The 20,389-nt window shown below is 45.4% G+C and overlaps 1 protein-coding gene across 2 annotated transcripts; it reads left to right on the forward strand.

The window, feature by feature from the left end:
• The first annotated feature begins 351 nt into the window (after positions 1-351).
• CCDC90B (coiled-coil domain containing 90B) lies at positions 352-17,965 on the forward strand. Of its 2 annotated transcripts, XM_090030672.1 has the most exons (9): positions 352-481; positions 3,100-3,219; positions 4,969-5,072; positions 7,140-7,241; positions 8,698-8,739; positions 9,561-9,632; positions 9,713-9,766; positions 13,146-13,260; positions 16,467-17,965. In XM_090030672.1, the coding sequence occupies exons 1-9, from the start codon at positions 406-408 to the stop codon at positions 16,520-16,522; spliced, it is 741 nt and encodes a 246-aa protein (XP_089886798.1). In that variant the 5' UTR covers positions 352-405; the 3' UTR covers positions 16,523-17,965. The 2 variants fall into 2 exon arrangements, with proteins under 2 accessions (XP_089886798.1, XP_089886799.1); XM_090030673.1 differs by lacking the exons at positions 352-481; positions 3,100-3,219 and adding an exon at positions 3,247-3,379.
• Positions 17,966-20,389: the final 2,424 nt, after the last annotated feature.

Genomic DNA, 20,389 nt, shown 5'->3' on the forward strand with positions numbered 1-20,389 from the left:
TGCTAAATGTTGGCCCTGGAGTGTAAGTACAGTGCAGCCTGTGGTTTTGCAACAGCAGGTCCAGATGACACGGGCCACCCGAGTGGTCAAAAAGAGGAACTGCATCTTGAGTTCCAGTGCCGGCCTCTCTCCAAGCTGCAGAAGGGCCCCAAACGCGCAGCCACGTGCGCGGAGGCCCGGTTGTGCGCGCATCTCGCGGCTGCGCGCGCACGCGCCTGCAATGCCCCGCCGAGCCGCGCGAGGGCGCTGCCGCCCTTCTCTCCCTCCCTCCCCGCCGGCCGAGCCGCGCATGCGCCAGGGCCGCAACACCCAGGCGTACCGGAAGTGCGGGCTATCCCCAGCGGCGCCTGAGACTACAGCTCCCGGCGGGCCGCGTGCGCGGGGCGAAAGTACCTCCGGGCGGCGATGCGGGGCTGCTCGCTGGGCCGGCGGCTGCTCGCCTACGCGGGGGTCTCCCTGCCCGGTCCGGCAGCCCGCAGAGGTGAGAGCGCCGCGGACCCTCCCCCTTCCTTTCCTTCCCTCTTCCCCTTCCAGGGGGTAACGCTTCACCCTTAGCACAGGCCTCGCCCCCTGTGGAGGCCCCGCCCCATTGAGACCCCGTCCCTCCGGGTGGTGCTGGGGCCCTCTGCTGCCCCCTGGTGTCCAGCTGGGACCTGCAGCCTGGCCATGCTGGCAGGGTTGGCGTCCCTGGGTGGGGCCAGCCGGGCCTGCGGATGTAGCAGATCCCAACGTTTCACTGTGGGCTTGTGCAGAGATTTGAGGAGACACATGTGAACTTTGGAAGAGCCACAGGTTGGTCGCCCTGATTTCGGGGCTCGGCGTCTGGAGACTTGTCATAGCGAACGCCGGTGTCATTGGAAAGCTGCAACTCGTCCCCCCGAAATTGCCTGTGGAGAGCAGTCACGTGGCGCAGAGCTTGCACACGTTGAGTCAGCTCTCACGTGGGCTGCGTTGGGAGCAGGAATTGGGCTAAACTGCAGCCGTTTCTCTAGTGCGGGTGTAGGTTAACCCTGAACGTTAGTTGTCGGGGGCTGACCTCTCTGTTACCTGATGCTGATTTAATATCATCCTCTCTCTGTAATACAGCGATTTCCCCAAATCCGACAGATTGTGCAAACGATCCAGCCTTAAGTACCGCCTGCACATTTTTCTGTTCGGCCTTAAGGACCGCCAGCAAATTTTGATCATCTCAAGTATGATAAATTATACAAATTATCAATGATAATATCATTATAATATCGATTATAATAAATCTGTGAATGCGTACCACTGACGGGTTGCCTATGTACCGCTGGTGGTACGTGTGCCACAGATTGGGAACCGCTGAGCTAATAACAGGCACAGGCACAACACGTGGAACAGCCATTCAGAGAGAGAAGAGAGACTTGAAGAAGAACCGGAGTTTGAGCGTGGACATGGACAAGATTGATTTATGGGACAGCAAATAGAAAATTGTTCAAAATCTAGCGGGCAACTTGATGGACAAGCAGTAGGGTGGACAGAGTAGAGGAACAGGAGAAAATAAAGAGCGGTGATGAATGTAGCCAGGGTTCAGTCACAAGAACCGTCAGCATCTTTGTTCTCCGTGCTCTCTGAAATTGTGGGTTTGCACAGTAAAAAGTTCGTTACTCTCATTCAAGAGATGCAGGGGTGTATGAGAGGCTAAACTCATGTCAGTCTGTTGCCTCCTTGCTTAGTTGGTGAACCAGTAAGTTCCTTCCAAGTCCTGGCTGTGCGTAGTGAAACTATTAGTACAACTCTTCCTTCGTTCTGGCACTTTACGGGGTGTACCCTCTGCTTCCAAGGGGAGCTGCTTCCTGTGGCCCAGCCCCACATGCCTGTGGCATTGGCATGTTAGAAATAGAAGTCTGATTTGGATAGCCTCCTTTGATGTTCCTGAAAATCAGGCCTTCCTCTTCAGGGTGCCACAAGGCCTCTAGAGCAGGGGTTCCCATCATTTATTCCCAAGGGCACATTTGGATTTAAAAGAAAAAGCAGCGGGTGCCAACGTATGAATATTAAAGTTTAAAATTTATAAACGTAGATATGCGCGTGCGCATAGTTTCATTTGCAGAGGGAGTAGTAAGTGCCACTGCATCAGTCAGACTGACTTGGTCTCATTTTGGCAGCTGTTGTGTACAGCCTGAGTTCAGTCGGCAGTGACAGCGTTTTTTGTTGGAATAATGAATTTTTGCTGATGGTGAAAATGCACGTGGACACCTGAATAAACCTCTGGGGGGTGCCATGGCGCCTGCAGGCATTGCGTTGGGAACCACTGCTCTAGAGCAAGTCACTGCACTGCATGCCTGACTTTGGTGCTGGTTATTTACTTTCCTACTGCTACAGACGGCCTCAGGAAGCAGCAGGGGTACTTGTAGTCTGTAAAGACGGAACAGGTCTGCAAAAGTCTAAAACTCTTGGTCCCAGAGATGATAGTTTTTATTAGACCAGTGTTGCCCAACCAATGTGCCGCAACACAAAAGTGTGCCATCAGAAATGAACAGGTGTGCCACTGAATTTTTCCTTGGCAATGAGCATCAATAGCTATGAGGATGGGGGATGCCTTAACAGTGGTGCTGCAGAAAATTTTGATTAATGTAAAGTGTGCCTTGGGCTGGAAAAGGTTGGGAAACACTATTAAACCAACTAGGAAATCACAAAAAAAAAAAAATCTTTTTCTGCAAGCTTTTGTGCTCAAATGCCCTTCATCACCCTCTGGGAAAATTAAAGATGGTAAAAAGTCCCCGTAGGTAGGAAATAAATCTCATTTTTGCACAGAGTGAGCTGGAGATGGAAATCTGTCCCTCTGGGTCCATGAGAGTGTCTTTGTGAGTTGTTCTGAGTTGCTCTTTGTTGTGTAGATCAGGTAGGATGAGATTTGTAAGGCTGGAGGAAAAAGAAAGTGGTTATTCCATTGCCTATTTTCACTATGCTTTATAATCAAGCCATTGAGGGATGATCCAACCTTCAGATGTACATGCACATTTGTGTCCCTTTGTATTCCTTTAGACATGACTTTATATTGTGGATATTATTACATTACAGGTTATAACTTAACAAAGGAACTAATGACTCTAAAGAGTTTCTTACCAATTTCAGGTTTTGCTGCCACGGCCTTTATGAAGTCATACGATGTGAGAAGAGTTGAAATAACGCCCCTAGAGCAAAGGAAGATAACTTTCGATACGCACGCTTTAGTACGGGATCTGGAAGCGCATGGTGAGCAACGCTTGTTAAATAACCCAAACAAAACCATGCTGTTACTTTCCCAAAGCATCCAGAAGTTTGTACCATCTTGCTTGCCTGTTGGTAACCCTTAGAGCATAAATGGAAATATCCCATGCTGTAGTCTGGACAACCACAGCAATAAACTCATAAGGTAACACTTGATCATAGGTATGTAAAGGCTTATGTGGTTCCTCCTGTCAGGAATTTCATACTGGTGTAAAGGATCAATAATAATCAGGGATCCTGGTTTTCTCTGATTAAAAAAATCCCCAATTTTTAGATTAAAAAAAGTAACCCTAAATCCACAATTTTCCATGGTTAAAATGAAACACCACTGTATAGCTATCTATCTATTCATGGCATTTCATTTTAATCATGGAAAAATGTGGATTTGGGGTTACTTTTTTTAATTTGAAAATTGGGGGGCAAGAGGTTATCAAAGAAAACCAGGATCCCTGATAATAATTAAAGAATCTCCATCAAGTTAAATTAGGTTACTTCTTCATGTTACACTAACCACACCTTTAGTTATTGAAATTGGATTTAAAAAGTCTGCTTTACTTTTTATGCACGATTGAAAAAGTCTGCGTTTCTCATTTATTTGTATGAGAACAACATTGGGGTTCAGGACAATGTGTAAACCTAAGTAATAAAAAGGCCTTTTAGTGGATTTCTTTTTCTGTCTCTGTTTAAAGTAACGTCAGAGAAACATTTTTGATTTTTAAGCTATGTCAAATTATATTCCAGACAGGTTATCCTCCAAATTTGCTGTTATAAATTGGGTTTATACTTCACAGCCAGCAGTGATGACTCAGAATTGTACCTGTGTTGAATTGCTCAGGTCCATACTATAGAAGAAGATATTAGAGTAATATGGTGCTGAAATAGTTGTCATAGGTCTTTCTCCTTCTTTTAGCTCCCATCTCATGAAACCTTTTGCCAGTGTAGAAGATTTGATGCAGTACAAATGGATTTCATGGCATTCTCAAAATTTCCATCTAACCTGGATGTGGGCTGGTACCTTGGCAAATGAAGTCATGAGGTAGTTAGAAAAATAAATTTGATAATCCAAGGAAGCAATAGAAATACTATCAACCTTATTAAATCCTTGAGGTGCCTGCCTTAGTGGAAGGGGAATCTCTGGCAGTGTTTGTAGCTACCTATTAGAATAAAAGAACTGACAGTGAAGTTTCATAATTCCAGTGATTTGGGAGGAGAATAATGTCATATCATCCTTGTGCTTTTTCCTCATGAGTTGTGAAAGTAGACAGATAGTTGACCTCTCCAGGGTCATTTTACAGATGGGGAATCTGGCGCACAGAAGTAGACTCCAGTCCAAGGATGCACTTTGTCAGTGGCAGAGCTGGAAACAGAACCCAGGAGCTTGTGTGTCTTGCCTAGCAGACAACTCCACCTGAACTGTTGTCAGTTAGTGGTTTTATGATGTCCTCCAAAAGCTGACACGTTAGCGCTTTCCCAGGGTAAAATCTCACCAAACTACAGACAAAGTATAAATAGTAGCACGAGGTAATAGAAATGCTAAGGCCCAGATTCAGACCTGGCGTTAACGTCTGCAGTGCTTTTGGTAATGGACTCTCTCTCCATGGCAGGGTGAATTATTACTTGCTTGTGCACTTGGATCCTGAGCTGAGGGCTCTGATTTATTACGTAGTTGCTGCTCCTCTCTCCGGACAACTCTCTCATTTAATCTTAACCCATTGCCCTTCAATTGTCTTCTAGGCTTTGGGAAAGAACAAGCAGAGACCATTGTATCGGCATTAATAACTTTGTCAAATGTCAGCCTGGATACAGTGTATAAGGATATGGTGACCCAAGCTCAGCAGGTAACAAATCTTTCATCTGAGTTTTCTTCATCTCTCTATTTGTCTCAACCACAAACGCATGTGGTGTTGGAAAATAACAGTGCCCACGTTCATATAATTAAATTTAACAACAACAGGTATAACAAACACTTTACTGAGACAGATGGTCCTCAACTTTAAGCTGACATTAAGCTGGAAAGGGAGAAGTCATATCTTGCATTTATTATAGTATGTTCTGTTCCATAGGAATGCAAAATGCCTTCAAGAAAGTAGCTGATACACTAATGCTGTGCAGTGGTCACTTCATTGGGTACTGAAATCCAGTCTCTAGAGTAAGGCTCAGAAACTGTTTCCATTGAACACAATAATTTAGGAAATGAATTTCAAGGAATATTATATTAATAATACGTTGAAAATAATGCATCTGCTTTATGTGGGAGAAACTAGTCCATCTGTAACAATATAGATACAATTTTTCTTTGGTTGGTTTCTCAAAAAATTTACGAACCATTAAACTGCTTCATGATCATCTTAATTCTTTCTGCATATTGGCCTCTTAGGCTGGTCATCTGAAATGGATGCAGATACTTTATGCGAAGTATTGCGAGGTCATCCTTAACTCAGAAGTTCATACTAGTAGTGCCTATGATGCATCTGGTGAAGTAATCAGCAAACTGTTATGAGGGTGTGCCCAAGCTGAGACAGCGAAGGAGAATCTTCAGGCTTTGGCCAAGATGAAATTGAAAAAAAATCTAAAATGTTTACCTCCTTTGTAAAGCCAACAGCCAGGCCTAGACAAAAAGACTGATGCAAAGTAATTGCTTAATAATTAATCCGTATCTACTGACTGAGCATTCAGGACAGTTCTCGTTGAGTGAGTTTATGCAAAGAGGTATGAATTGTTTCTCTGTCACTTAAGATGTGAATCATTTCCAGATGATTTTTATTTGGGTTATGTTTCTTAAAAATTTTGAGAACTTCTATCATGAATAAATAAACCCTGGTAGACAAAGAGAGCCTGAGAATGCCAGTGTTTTTCCTGTTCAGTTAATATGGAAATCTTGCTGGCTTTGAGACCTTGTTGTATCCAGCACGGAAGCCTTAAATGAACATTGCTGTGACATCAAGACCCAAATGTAACCTACTTGGAGTAGTGCAGTAGATGCAAACCTGCTGCTGCTTGCGGCTTAGCAAGTGCTTTAATTTAAGGGGGACTATGGACAGAGTAGATTCCAAACAAAGACAGCCAAGTGCTCCCAGAAGCCTTCGGGGGCTACCTCTTTGCCTTCTACTGATTTCAGTGCGAGTGGTTCAGGCTGTATTGTAGGGAACAGGTGGGAAGAATGCAAACTCAGCACCTGGCGCTGAATCACAGCCTGACATTTCATAACGCTCAGCACCTTTACAAACAGGGGCCCCCAGAAGTCCCTGCCACTCCCTGTCATTGTTCCCTTAGAGGAACAATACAGAAACTTCCTGCTGTACCCGAAAGTCATACTGTTCTGAAGGCAGTAATGTTTTGGCTCATTTCAAATTTAAAGTTCTGTACCATACAGCTTAACGGTGGTGGAGACTACAAAGAGGCAAGGCTGGAAGATTTCCCACCGTGTTTTTTCAGTGTGCCTTGTACCTGCATACACCTAGTGTGAGACAGTAATTTGGTACTCGTAGCCTCCCCATTTTTGCCTTTCTGGCTCTTTCAACCAAGAGGAAAGTTAGTGTTAAACATGAAGTTAGGAACTTGGTGAGTCAATTGGCTTGTTTTATGTAGACTGCTGGAGAAAGTGGTTAATGAAACTAGTCTTTGCTTTCTACCTTGGGTCTAAAAGGAAGGTATCAAATGGGCACACATAATGATTCTGGATTCATTGAATCAATTACAGCTATTTATTTTCTGTTAGTTTGTGACTTCCGTTGTCTTTTCTTGTTTTTGTTCTACAGTCACCAGTTTCTTCCACTGAAAAAGTTGATTTTCCTTGATGTAAGCAAGTCTGTTGCTACCTATTGAAATAGGGTGCTTGAAAAAAAAGTCTTAGCAGTTTTTGGCCATTTTGAATTCCTTTCATATATATATATTTTTTTTTTTAGGAAATAACTTTGCAGCAGATAATGGCACATCTGGACTCCATTCGGAAAGATATGGTCATCCTTGAGAAAAGTGAATTTGCGAACCTGAGAGCAGAGAATGAGGTACAATTTCGTCATCTTCATTGAACAGATGCATTTCAGAGTATGTTGCGTTACATCTGGGAGGCCTTGTAGAATGACCTCTATGGACAGTCACTAGTACTTTAACCAATATTAAAAGTTTTTCGTTTTCTTGCCCTTGAAAGTTTAGAAATCTGCTGTGAACCCTGCCTGTTGAATAGCAGGGGTTGTGTTTCTATAAAAAATAAGATAAAGATTCATGTGGTGACCTTCAGAAAAGAAAACTTCTTGTTTGACTCCTTAACTGATTTAATATATTTTTAAGTGTTATTCCTTTTGTTATTACATGTGCAGTGCAGATGATATGCAGTTTATGACACAATATTCAGTAAAATTGCTGGTGGCTTGGATAGTTTTAGTTCTTTTTTCCTGCCAACATTTATTATATTCAGGTATGTGCTTCTGTCATCCATAGGCCATATGCCAATGCTCACAATGGCAAGATGCAGGTTGCAAGGTGCATTAGATGATGGTCCATTTATTTTAAACCATATTTCAAATAGAACTAGATATAAAGGCATAATTGCTGTTTTTAATTAAAATGACAGGCAAAGTAGTACATTCAAAGCACAGTAGAACCTGGACTCTTCCAGCCTGAGACCACTAACGTGCTCTAGCTAACTGCTGCAGCCTTTATAAAATCTGATAATGTTTTAACTTAGTTGCTCTGATCCAGGGATGTAAAAAGTGTTTTTAAAAGTATTCGTTTAACCTCTTTTAATTATATCAGTTAAATGGTCAACCAATAACACAGGAGCTCAGATATGGCTGCTGCTGGGAGCTGCTCCCAGGGCCTTTTGATGGGTGGAGGACAACCCAGCCTAGATGAAGCCCCACCCTGGGAGGAAGGGAGCACCTGTGACAAGGAGCAGCTAATTCCTTACTTGAGGAGCCATTGAGCTACCTGCTGTTTTCCTCTTAGGCTATGCCCTCACCTCCCTTTCCCCTCCTCTTAACCCCTCTCTCCCTCCTGCCTGCCCTGCCTCCTCCTGGCTCCTGTAGCACACCGTGCACACAGCTTCCCTTACTCCGCCTTCCCTACCAGACTGCGCACGCCGAGCTAAACAATAACTGGTAAGCTAACCAGTTGTCCCAGCACTTGTCAATTAAACAATTAATTGTTTAACCTTTTACATCCCTACTCTGATCAAGCTGCATAGGAGCAGGGAAGAGCTTCAGCTAAATGCTGGGGAGGTGGTGCCCTTTGTAAAAGCCGCAGCAAACACTTGAGGGGCTCACTGTTCACTTGTCGGCCTGCTGCAAATTAAGCAGGTTTGAAACCACCCAGCTAGAAATGGTCCAGGTTCTGCTGCATGTTTTTTGAAAACACTGCAACCTCAGTGAGCTAGTTCAGTCAGTCTGACAAGTGTCATGCGATACCATCTAAAATGAGCAGTCATGTTGCTCAGTCTGTCAAATTCTCTCTCTTTTTACCTAGAAAATGAAAATCGAATTGGATCAAGTTAAACAGCAGCTAACAGTAAGTGAATAACAGTGGTGGCTGTGTGGCAGTGTTCCTGCCTGCCATGTGGGACATCTGGGTTCAAGTCCTAACTGAGGTGACTTGGGGGCTGTGTGGTTTAAGCCAGGAATGGTATCCTTACAGGGGCTATGTGAATGTGAGGTTAAAATTCCCTGCTGGGGTAGAGGAAAAAGTGTCAGTCATCACTCTAGTGTGCCACCTGATCTGGGGTGGAAGAAAGGGACCAGCTCTAGCCTTTCTGTACCTTGTCATGCATCTCGGGTGGGTCCAAAGAGGTGATCCTCCCCCTCTGTGTGGCACTGGGCACCGCACTTTGAGCGGGGTGTGGACAACATGGAGAGGGTCCAGAGGAGGCCACTTGCATGATCGGGGGGCAGCAGGGCAGGCCCTATGAGGAGAGGCTATGGGACTTGAACCTGTTCAGTCTCCAAAAGAGAAGGCTGAGGGGGGTCTTGTGGTCTGTTATAAACTAGTCAGTGGGGATCAGTGGGCACTGGGGGAGTCACTGTTCCCCTGAGCACTGCCAGGAGTGACCAGAAATAACGGATATCAGGAGGTGCTACTTCACGGTCAGGGCGGCTTCCAAGAGAGGTGGTCCTGGGGTTTTTAAGAGGAGGTTAGATGAACATCTTGACCCCAGTATTGTTTCCTGCCATGGCGGGGGTCAGACTAGATGATATACTCAGGTCCCTTCTGACCCTAGAAACTATGAAATAAATACCTGTACTGTCATTTCAGGGACGCATATAATCATTTAAATAATTGTATGGCCATTTATGTTAACATAATTCAAAATAATGTCATAATTTGTTTTTAAGAATGAAACAGGTAAAATCAGAGCTGACAACAAACTGGATGTAAACCTGGAAAGAAGCAGAGTGACAGACATGGTAAACTGTTCTTAGATGTTTTTATTAATTAGCTGCTCTTTTTCCACTGCTGAGATCATAATGCCTCTCTCAATCTATAGTTTACAGATCAGGAGAAGAAGCTCATGGAAGCAACTACTGAGTTTCACAGAAAAGTGAGTGCTGAGCAATGGCTGTTCTGTACTTGTAGTCCATTTCACACTAAGTCCATTTCTCGTACACCCAAAATTCTCACTGGAACAAATTAGATTTTGAAGGTACAAGAAGTGCACTATTGGGCTGGATAGTTGGATATATCTGCCTATATGGCCTAAGCCTGTATTTCTTGCATGCATGCAAAAATATTCATATGCACATGAGCAAGTGTGAAAACCCCGTTTTGGATCTTGTCCTGTGGAAATATTTTGAACTAATGTATCCAATCCACTTTCTTCAAAGTAAAGTCCTTGCATAAAACTTTAAATCATTACTTCATGCGGTTTTAGTCTAGCTATTCTGCTTTCAGATATTAGTACCTCTATGTTTTATTGATATTTCTAGGATGTCTCTATACAATGCACTAAAGGTTTGTGCCTACCAAAAACATAAGAAACCAATGTCCTTTGATTAGAATTTTCAAACTAGCTCGTTGTAGAGCTCTATCCTTGGCTTTCCCCCTCCTCTTCTTCCTCTTACCAGTTATAGCCACTTTCATATTTGCATCTACCTCTCCCTTTCTGCAATCCTGCAGCAGCCTCAGACCTAACCTGGTCAAATCTGTCCCCGATCCTTTCTTCTACCCTGTTTCCCTCCTAGTTCACGGTATCAGCATTCTGCTGTGCTAGTCAGAGAGAGGCTTGGACATTTGGCTGTATCTAACTCATGTACTTCTTCCATATTTCTAATAATAGGATCTGTGGCTTCCCTCTGCTTCTAGAAAGATTGGGTCATTTAACTTAAACTTATAGCACAATAGGTCTAGATGAATACACAGAGGAAACAATGACATTTACTCTGTTGAGTAAAATGCCTCCTTCCCTTTCTGTGTTTCTTTATTTTTCTAAGGTTTATCTATTGCCTGTTAGTGCAGCCAGATAGTCTTGACTGGGTTTTAAAGGAGGGCTTATGGCAGAGGGGAGCAAAGGATCCCCTGGAATTACCAGTGTCCCCTCTTGTTCCTTTCACTGCTAGGACTGATATACTTTGACTTGCAAGTCTCTTCCCATCACACGTCAGGTGTCTGTGAGCAGTAACTGTTTTCTGAAATGTCTTAAATCTGCTTTTTGATCATTGAAACTGGTCTCCCTGCTCAGAATTAGAACAGCTGTTGTTTACTAAATCAGGGTCAGTGCTAATGAGATGGGATAAGATAAATGGGATAAACCATCATGCTTGAGCATAAGCCAGTCACTGACTACCTGGGGCTAGAAAGAAACAACCCACATGGGCAGATGATTTAATCAACATCTCCAGGAATTTATTGTACCTGTATCTTCTTTATTGCTGCCCTCTGCCCAAGATGGGATACTGGATTAATGGACCAGTGGGGAGGTAGGGTGGGAAGTGAGTTATTAAAAGTCATGTTAACACCTGTGCCACCTGCCTCCTGTACCCTGATTATTCCGGGCGTTTACCACAGAAAGACATTTCTGTGGTGAATTTCTTTGCCTCCATTTTCCTAAGCAGGGACCAGAACAGCCACCCCCCTCTGCTGAGCCCCCCTCAGATCCCAGGGGAGGCGCAACTAGGCCAAGGGTTAGTGAGGAACTAGTTAGGGAACTTCTGGAGGGACTGGATGTATTCAAATCAGCTGGTCCGGACAATCTCCACCCTAGAGTACTGAAGGAATTGGCTGAGGTCACTGTGGGACCCCTGGCACGGCTTTACGAGCACTCACGGTGCTCTGGTGTGGTGCCAGAGGACTGGAAGAGGGCCAGTGTGGTTCCCATCTTCAAAAAGGGGAGGAAGGAGGACCCAGGGAACTATAGGCCAGGTAGTCTTACCTTGATCCTGGGTAAGCTTTTTGAGAATATTATTCTGGCATTTATCCACGAGGGGCCAGCAGGGGAGGTCATGCTTAGGGGCAACCAACATGGGTTCATTAGCGGCAGGTGCTGTCAGACCAGCCTGGTGGCCTTCTATGATCAGATCACAAAATCCTTAGATGCAGGGGTAGCAGTGGACATAGTCTTCTTGGACTTTTGGAAGGCCTTCGACACTGTCTATCACTCCGTTCTCATTAGGAAACTGGGGGACTGTGGTGTCGACACCCACACAGTCAAATGGGTTGCCAACTGGCTGGAGGGCTGCACCCAGAGAGTGGTGGTGGATGGGTCATTTTCAACTTGGAGGGATGTGGGCAGTGGGATTCCGCAGGGTTCAGTCCTCAGGTCCGCACTGTTCAACATTTTCATCAGCAACTTGGACAAGGGGGTAAAAAGCACCCTGTTCATATTTGCTGATGACACTAAGATGTGAGGGGATGTGGGCATGCTAGAAGGAAGGAATAGGCTACAGTCGGACCTAGACAGGTTACGGGGTGGGCGGATGAGAACAGGATGGGATTCAACACCGACAAGTGCAAGGTGCTGCACCTGGGGAAGAACAACCGGTTCCATACCTACAGGCTGGGGAACTCCCTTCTTGTCAGTACAGAGGCAGAAAAGGATGTTGGAGTCATCACTGACTCCAAGATGAACATGGGCCGGCAGTGTGGGGAGGCAGTCAGGAAGGCCAACCACACCTTGTCATACATCCACAGATGCATCTCAAGCAGGTCCAAGGAGGTGATCCTCCCCCTCAGGCCGCAGCTGGAGCACTGTGTCCAGTTCTAGGCGCCGCACTTCAAGAGGGAGGTGGACAACATGGAGAGGGTCCAGAGGAGGCCACTCGCATGATCAGGGGGCAGCAGGGCAGGCCCTATGAGGAGAGGCGACGGGACCTGAACCTGTTCAGCCTCCAGAAGAGAAGGCTGAGGGGGGGATCTAGTGGCCTGTTACAAACTAGTCGGGGGGATCAGGAGGCACTGGGGGAGTCCCTGTTCCCCCGAGCACTGCCAGGAGCAACCAGGAATAACGGTCACAAGCTGGCAGAGGGGAGATTTAAGCTAGATATCAGGAGGCGCTACTCCACTGTCAGGGCGGCTAGGGTCTGGAACCAACTTCCAGGAGAAGTGGTGCTGGCTCCTACCCTGGGGGTCTTTAAGAGGAAGCTAGATATACACCTTGCTGGGGTCATTCGACCCCAGTACTCTTTGCTGCCATGGCCGGGGATCGGACTCGATGATCTGCTCAGGTCCCTTATAACCCTAGAAACTATGAAACTATGAAACATGCTTCAATCAGTTGCTATTCCCCTTTTTAAAAGTATCTTCAGTTGGGCTCCACATCTCTTCAAAGCTCATTTACAGGTTGCATATTTTATTTCCCTAAGGGGGTTGATGTTTGTAGTGACTTTTCTCTTTACCTAGAAGAGTTGAAAACACTGATGTTATGTGTAAAAGTGGAAGGGGGGCAGAGATGAGTCAAGTGTATGCTGTGTTTTATAATATTTCAGGATTCAAGAACCAACAGTGTTATTGCAGAAATCAGCAACAAAATTGATACTGAAATAGCCTCCTTAAAAACCCTGATGGAATCGAATAAGTTGGGCACGATACGCTATTTGGCAGGTACGCAGCTTACTCGCGAAGGAATGGGCATTATCCATGTGTTTCCAAAACATAAAACTTGATTCAAAGGGAAATTTAGGGTGTAGAGTTCCCAGTTCTCCGAAATTCTCTTTGGTAGCCTGGGTGTGTTGTATGATGACTCTACATTAAAAATGAGCTACAAAGAAAATGACTGTGAATTCATAATTATGTATACAACATTGTTGGTTTCAATATCTGTCTCAGGTTAGGCATGACAATAGCTAATAAATTATGGGAAAGGTTAATGTAAACTAAGTTCAAAAGTTCACTTGTTCTGTTTTCATAATTTAAAAGAAGTGATAGATTGAGAGGAAAAAAAATTGGTAGAAAACTAGGGGAAATTTGGCACAGGATTGTGCCTAAAGTCAGGGTAGGAGCAACATGTGGACAAGATGAACACTGCTTCCCTGCCCTTCCATCCATTCTTGCTTCTCTTACTATAGCAAGTTAGCAGTTTCTGCTGCAGAGGCTGCTAGCCCAAACTATCCTGGGGGTCATACTATCCCCCACAGGAATGAGCTGGAGTTGAAAGCTAGTCTGCAGCAAGTGAGGCAGCTCATTTACATAACCAGATGGTCTGATGCAGCAGTGGGATCACTCTACTTTGAAGCTTAGGACTTGTTTTGGATGAAGGTCCGGATCATCCTGTGTTTCTGACTCCCTTAGTGTGCACCTTCATGACAAACAGGAGTAAACCTCCAAGTTACATTTTCAAAAACTCTCACTTTCAGTTTGATGACTTCAGTTTGGTTTCTTTAAACCTTACTAATCTTAGAAATGAGATTAACTCCCCAATTAATCCAGAGACCAGGAAGTGCACACTGAGGTAGAAAGGAAAAAAGGAGAATAACCTAGTTGTTGTGCAGCTTAAGATCAAGTCCAGCAAAAAGAGCTGAACCTGAAGAAACCTGCTTTAACACTTGCTAAACTGCTGGCACGGCCCATGTGGAAAGTAAGTTGTTCAAGTTTCACACAGTTGTTCCAGTTGCTTGTGCTCATTCCTGACATAGTGCCCGTTATATATATTAGGGGTGTCAAATTCAGCTGGCCCCACAGGCTGGATGAAGGTCACTGGGGGGTCTGCAAGCTGGACCAGGACCAACCCATAGCAGTAGTGCCCATAGCACCAGGTCCAGCCCATACACCAGACACAGCAGGCATCAGCCCTGGAGCTTGTTATGTATGTGGTGTACAAGGCCAGCATAGGGTTAGCACAGCACAAGCTGGACCTGGCACTGCAGCTAGCACAAGGGGTTGGTCTAGGGTGCAGCCCCTGGTCCAGCATTTCCACTACAGGTAGTGCACACCCCGTGCGGGTGAGAGCTGGAGCCAGCATATGCTGCATGTATGTGGAGCTGGATTGGCCATGTGCACTGCACACAGCAAAGAACAGCACAAGGTGCATTCTGTGGCCATGTGGCACCCTGCTGGACCGGCCTTTTGTAGTGGCATGACCCAATCCAGACTAGCCTTGTAGCCAGCATGCGGAGCTGTCCTAGCAGAGCCACATGCAGCATGTGCCCCAGATATCATGACCCCTGTGTTAAGTTCAGGGTGTGGCAGGGTGCTTAGGGTGCCTCCCATTTGAAGAGGAGAAGCAGCCCTTGAAGCAGATGAGGTGGAGGGAGCCTCACCTGACTTGAGAGGGCTGGGCTTGAGATATATAGGCCCAAGCCCTGAGTGAAACAAGCAGTTAGATCTTGGAGGCTGCTGAGGGAACATGGGCTCAGCAGGATGGGTGCAGCTCCCGAATGCCAGCAGGGACAATCCAGCCAACAGTCTGGAGGTTTGGAGAGGAACTAAGGGGAGGAGGAGGTTCCTAGGTTTGGACCCAAAGAGAGGGGCTGAATGTATGGGACCAGAGAGGGTCCAGGAGCCCAGGGAGAGTTGCTGAGTGTGTTGAGAGCCCAGAGAGGGGCTGAGTGAGATCCGGTGAACATCAAAGAGAGAGAACACCTGCAAGACATGGGACATGGTGTAGGGATGGATTGGAGCCACATAATTAGCCCGTAAGGCAGTGACCACAGACACCTGGTGGTTATTAGTGGGAGCAGACTAGGAAGCCTTGGGGCAGCCTCCTTAATTTAAATCAGATACATCAAGGCATGGCAGGAAACTGAAGGTTTGATTGTGCTAAGATAGCAGAATGGGCAAGGGAAGGAGGGCTTCCAGGGGCTTCACAGCCATCCCTAGGACACTCTGCTATGCAGGGCACACAGCACTGTGTCCAACCTACCTGCCACATGCAGCATATGAAGTCAGGGCTTGGACCAACATCTTGGGTTGGTCCAACATCCACAAGCTGGATCACAGCACTCCACAGACCAGATTTGGCCCATGGACAGTATATTTGACACCCCTGATGTATATTGGTGAGGCTGCAGCTGGTGTACTGCATCCAATTCTGGGCTCCACACTAGAAAGGGCGTGGAGAAGCTTGAGAGTCCAGAGAGCCACGTGCATGATTAGAGTTCAAGAGAACAAGCCTGATGATGAGAGGCTGAGAGCCATGGGACTTTTCAGCCTGAAGAAGCAAAGGGTTGGAGTGACTTGGCAGCCTATAAGTACATGAGGGGTGTGCATCAGGAACTGGGAGAATGTCTGTTCACCAGGGCACCCCAAGGGAAGACAAGGTCTAACAGTCACAAACTGCTGGAAGATTGTTTTAGACTGGACGTAAGGAAAAACTTCTTTACCATCCAGGTCTCCAGAGTCTGGAATAAACACCCTCCAAAAGTGGTGCAAGCACCTACTCCTGGATACCTTTAAGAAATGCTTGGATGCTTATCTTGCTGGGGTGATCTGACCCTAGCTGCCTTCCTGTCCCTTAGGCAGGGGCCTGGACCTGATGATTTCATGAGGTCCCTTCCAGCCCTAATGTCTATGAAATCCTTTTATTAGTTTGACAGTCATCTCATCTGATGAGGGTGTGGGACACTTATTTTACTTGTGTAACAAGAACTTGTTCTAATAGTTTGACCCTTGATATCGTGTCTCTATAGCTAGTGTCCGAGGAAAGGTTTAAGCTCTGAGAGAAATGTTTTTAAAATTAAATGACCTGTCTTAGATTATTTAGCATACTTTGGAGTTGCAGTCAGCTTTCATTTGTCGCAAAATGAATTCCCTGCACTGAGCACAGGATGATGTTTTGTGCCACATTAATTATTTCCTGTTTCTATTTGCAGCTTCTGTTTTCGCTTGTCTGGCAATAGCACTGGGATTCTACAGGTTCTGGAAATGAAGCTACTGGAACTACTATACCATGAAACAAAGAAAGGGCATCCTCAATCTATCAGGGAACATCTGTTAGGACCTTGTGTTTGCTATTGCTGTTGTTTGGCACCTTCATTTTGATGATGATTCTTAGTGAGTGCTAGGAAATGTTTTCATAATGCATAACACTCGCAGGCAAAATAGGGTCACTAATAGAATATATGGAAAACTTTCTCTGGCTCTAGGTGGCCTTCTTTAAAAGACCTCACATATTAAATGAGAAATTGGGGAGGGTGTTGCTACACTAACCAAAATCCATGTCCCAGATTAATTTTGCAAAGGCCCTGCTCTCACGGGCTTGTTTCTTCTATTTGAGCAAAAGTGTTTACCATGTGGTATGACCTGCTGGAAACTGCAGTCCACTGGAGGAAGATGCAAGGGATGAAAATAGACCCAAGCAGATGCTGCTGTGTGAGACTTCCTGTGGCTCAAAGTACAGAGAATGGATGTTACCCTTCAGCTGCAAACTTACCCTACCCTAAATCAGAAAAATCATAGGCCTTTTCAAAAGGACCCTTTCCCTTCAGGCTAAGACATAAGGGCCAAAATGTTCCATCCCACCCCACTCTTCCTTTCTTGGCTCCCTCTTTCCTTCTCACCCACAGAACCTAGAAGTAAAGACTCATGCTTTCTAAGGGGAAATACACAACCAAGGCAAAGGGGAACTTGGACTTTTGACCATTGCTGGAAAACTCCTATACAGTCTGTACACAGCCCTTGTCTGAGAGTAGACTCCAGGCTGGGATGATACATTACTTCCATGAGACTTCCAGTGTTCCCTTTCCTGCCTCCAGAGTCCAATCCCTCTAAACCCAACTTTGACCATGGCCTCGACTCTCTGCCATTGCTCACTAAATACCAACGCTGAGATATAATAGGATGTAGTAATATCATCCAAAATGAAAACAGCCAATTTTTTTTTTGTGACTTTTTATAGATGATTATTTTTGGCCACAGTGATGCCAATGCTCACTTCATCTTTGCAGGTAATGGTATGGCTATAGTAATGGAGTACCCCCTGCATGGGGAAGAGAATTGCACTACAAAATACCTAGAGTGGCATTTTCAGGTTATTCCAGGTTTATCTTGTTTACAAACAGGATGTGTTGGTATTTTGTGATTTTGTATTTCATGCACAAAATTCTATGTAAACTTTCTCCTGCAACAGAATTGTTACAGCTGCGACCTGGGCTGTGATTAAAATAAACCAACCTGGAAAACTGTGACAACATGTTTTATGGTAGGCAGTAGTGTAAGTCTCCTGAGAGCTGACCACTGTGGGTGGTGGTGATATGTGCTGTCTCAGATGTTGACTATTCCATGCCTAATTTTGATAGGTACAGCTGTGTTATAAGCAAACGTTGTACAGAGTCACTCGAGGCCACAATAAACACCATATTTATAGCATTCACCTTCTGAATCTCTGCCATTTCTGTTTATCATCAGTCAGTCTCTACGTGATCCACATACGGATTTTGCATTACTACTGTATTTATTAAATACCAAGATGAGAACGATTTTTTCCCCATTTAACATGAGCGTGGGGCTCATCTTGGAATCAAGTACAAGATGGTGTGGCTCCAGCTCTGGCCCCAACCCACAGTTGGATCTGGAACCACAGCTTCTGCCTGCCCCACCCACTGCTGTCTCCTTCCCCAGTCCTCCCCCCCTGCAACAGCCTGTGGCCCCTTTTCTCCATCTCTTCCTCCCTCCCCCTGCAGCCTCTGCCCCCTCCTACCTGCTGCTTACCCTTGCTGCAGCACTGCAGGCTCCATCCCCACTCCAACCTGAGGCATGGAGCACGTGCTTCCTTCAGCCCCAGCCCAGTCTTGTAGCAGCAACAGCAGCCAAGCAGCTGCAGTCCCAACTCTGGGGCCTGACCAGAGCTTCTGCTGCCATTGCCACCAGACCACATGTGCTCTGTGCCCCAGGCTGGAGCACGGACAGAGCCTGCAGTGCTGGAGAAAGGGTAAGCAGGTGTGGGGAAGGGATGGGGAAAGGGGTAGGGGTCAAGCTGCCGTCCCCTATTGGCTCCCCTTCCTACCCCCCTACTGCCTCCCTGCCATTTGATTCAATTAGTCTAATGCGCAGTAAACATCTCATGTAGACGCACCCAGTGTTAGGCTACAGGCTTCTTATACCAGCACTCCCACAGAATGTTGCCCAGTGCCAAGATAGTACAAAAAAAGACTTCCATTCCCCCTTCTGATGTATTAGGATGCATTTACTGCAAGGAGCTCACTCAGAGAGGACTACAGTAGCGGTTTGGCACAGGTTCAGCTCACCATACTCTACTGAGGGCTTGCCCCGTGGGTTCCACAAAACAACAGCATTCCTTTGTGATCACCTCTTCCTAATTGCCTGCCACGCTCCCAAGATGAATGAGATGAATGCTGCTTTCCACGCACCCTTCAGCATCGTCTCACAAACACACCGCCGGGGCTGCTGAGTGGCTTCTTCATCTTCTTTTTCTCTTTACCCAATTCAGAAGGAGCCTCAATTTCCTGCAATGAAGACATACAAGCCATTACAATGCAGCTGTGTGTTTCAACCTGCTTCCATTACAAAGGAGGGGGTTAAATCACACAAACTCTTTCAGACAGTTGCAAAATATTGTGTTAAACACAAAACAAGAAATGCTTAAGAAATACAATAATAGTTAAAATGGTAAATTAACTAGGCTTAGGAATTGGGATACAGCTGAGAAAAAAAATGGGCACTAAATGGATCCTTTTCTCATCTCTCTTCTGTTCACTTCCCATTGTTACCAGCCTTGGCCATTTTCAAGGGGCCTAGGTCAAGCTGCAGAAGTGTAGCTAAGCAGAACGTCCCAGTGCAGCATGGTCAGCAGGGTAAAGCAATTAACATGTCCAGCAAAACCAGTAATGAGATCCAATTAAACAGTACAAGGACTGAAAGAAGACACTTGCACGAGAACACCATACAATAGCTAAATACAAATACACTACATCATAGCTGTCTTAAAATATTAATATTGGCGATTGATGTAACCACATGTATTAGATGCTATTTTGCTATAATAGACATATTTTTGTTAAAGAGTCTTAGATCACTTGTAAAAACAAAACAGCCTTGCCAGATAAGACCATAAGCTAAGGTAAAAAAGAAACAGGTCCGTGTTTAACAGCAAGCTTTTCACAATGGGGAAAGAAAAGATAAGAAACCCTTCCTTTTACTTTCCCAACTAAATGACACAGTCCAAACTCACAAGAGATCTGGTTCAGTGAAATAAATAAAGGCCATCAGACAGCGTGTATTAGAAGATTTAGAGTAAGCCATCTAGAAATAGGGGTATGAGCTGAAGAGAAATTTGGAAAACTCAGCAAATTCAAGACCTGCTGCCAATCTACATGCCACCCACCTCTCAAGTCTCCTTAGCTAGTATACATAAGAAGCTGTTGTGCTGTCACAGGTAGTCAGATAGCCTTTGGGTTAAATGTTTTTGTGTTTTGAAGTGCAAGTAAATGAAAGGTCTGCCTCTTTTATCAGTAGCCAACTTGCAAGATTACCTGTAATCTGGGTAGCACCATCCCTTCTCCCAGCAAAGCTCCCTACCCCCAGCCAGAAACTCTCACCCCCTAAAGGGCAACTGATTAGACCTGCCAGCTTATCTGGGGGGAAAAAAAGTGGCGCCTTTCTGGGGTTGATACATCTACAGCTCCTGTGCTCATCTTCCAGGCCTCAGCATCTGTTTTGATACAGGGTTGAAGACCTGTTGATGTAAGAAAGTGCAGTGCTGTTAACTGAAATGAACTTTTGATTTTGGTTGATTTGAAGCTTCCTCTGCTGCAAGGTACCTGGAAGCCTGCAGGAC

The sequence above is a fragment of the Crocodylus siamensis genome, chromosome 1 (genome assembly GCF_052110815.1).
Source record: "Crocodylus siamensis isolate JL-2025a chromosome 1, ASM5211081v1, whole genome shotgun sequence".
NCBI classification, from domain to species: domain Eukaryota; kingdom Metazoa; phylum Chordata; order Crocodylia; family Crocodylidae; genus Crocodylus; species Crocodylus siamensis.

Bases quoted from the DNA above. Each gene is read 5' to 3' on its own strand.
- CCDC90B (XM_090030672.1), top strand. From the start codon at position 406: ATGCGGGGCTGCTCGCTGGGCCGGCGGCTGCTCGCCTACGCGGGGGTC. The intron at 482-3,099 runs GTGAGAGCGCCG...TACCAATTTCAG, and splicing joins CGGTCCGGCAGCCCGCAGAG to GTTTTGCTGCCACGGCCTTT. The intron at 9,767-13,145 runs GTGAGTGCTGAG...ATAATATTTCAG, and splicing joins CTACTGAGTTTCACAGAAAA to GATTCAAGAACCAACAGTGT.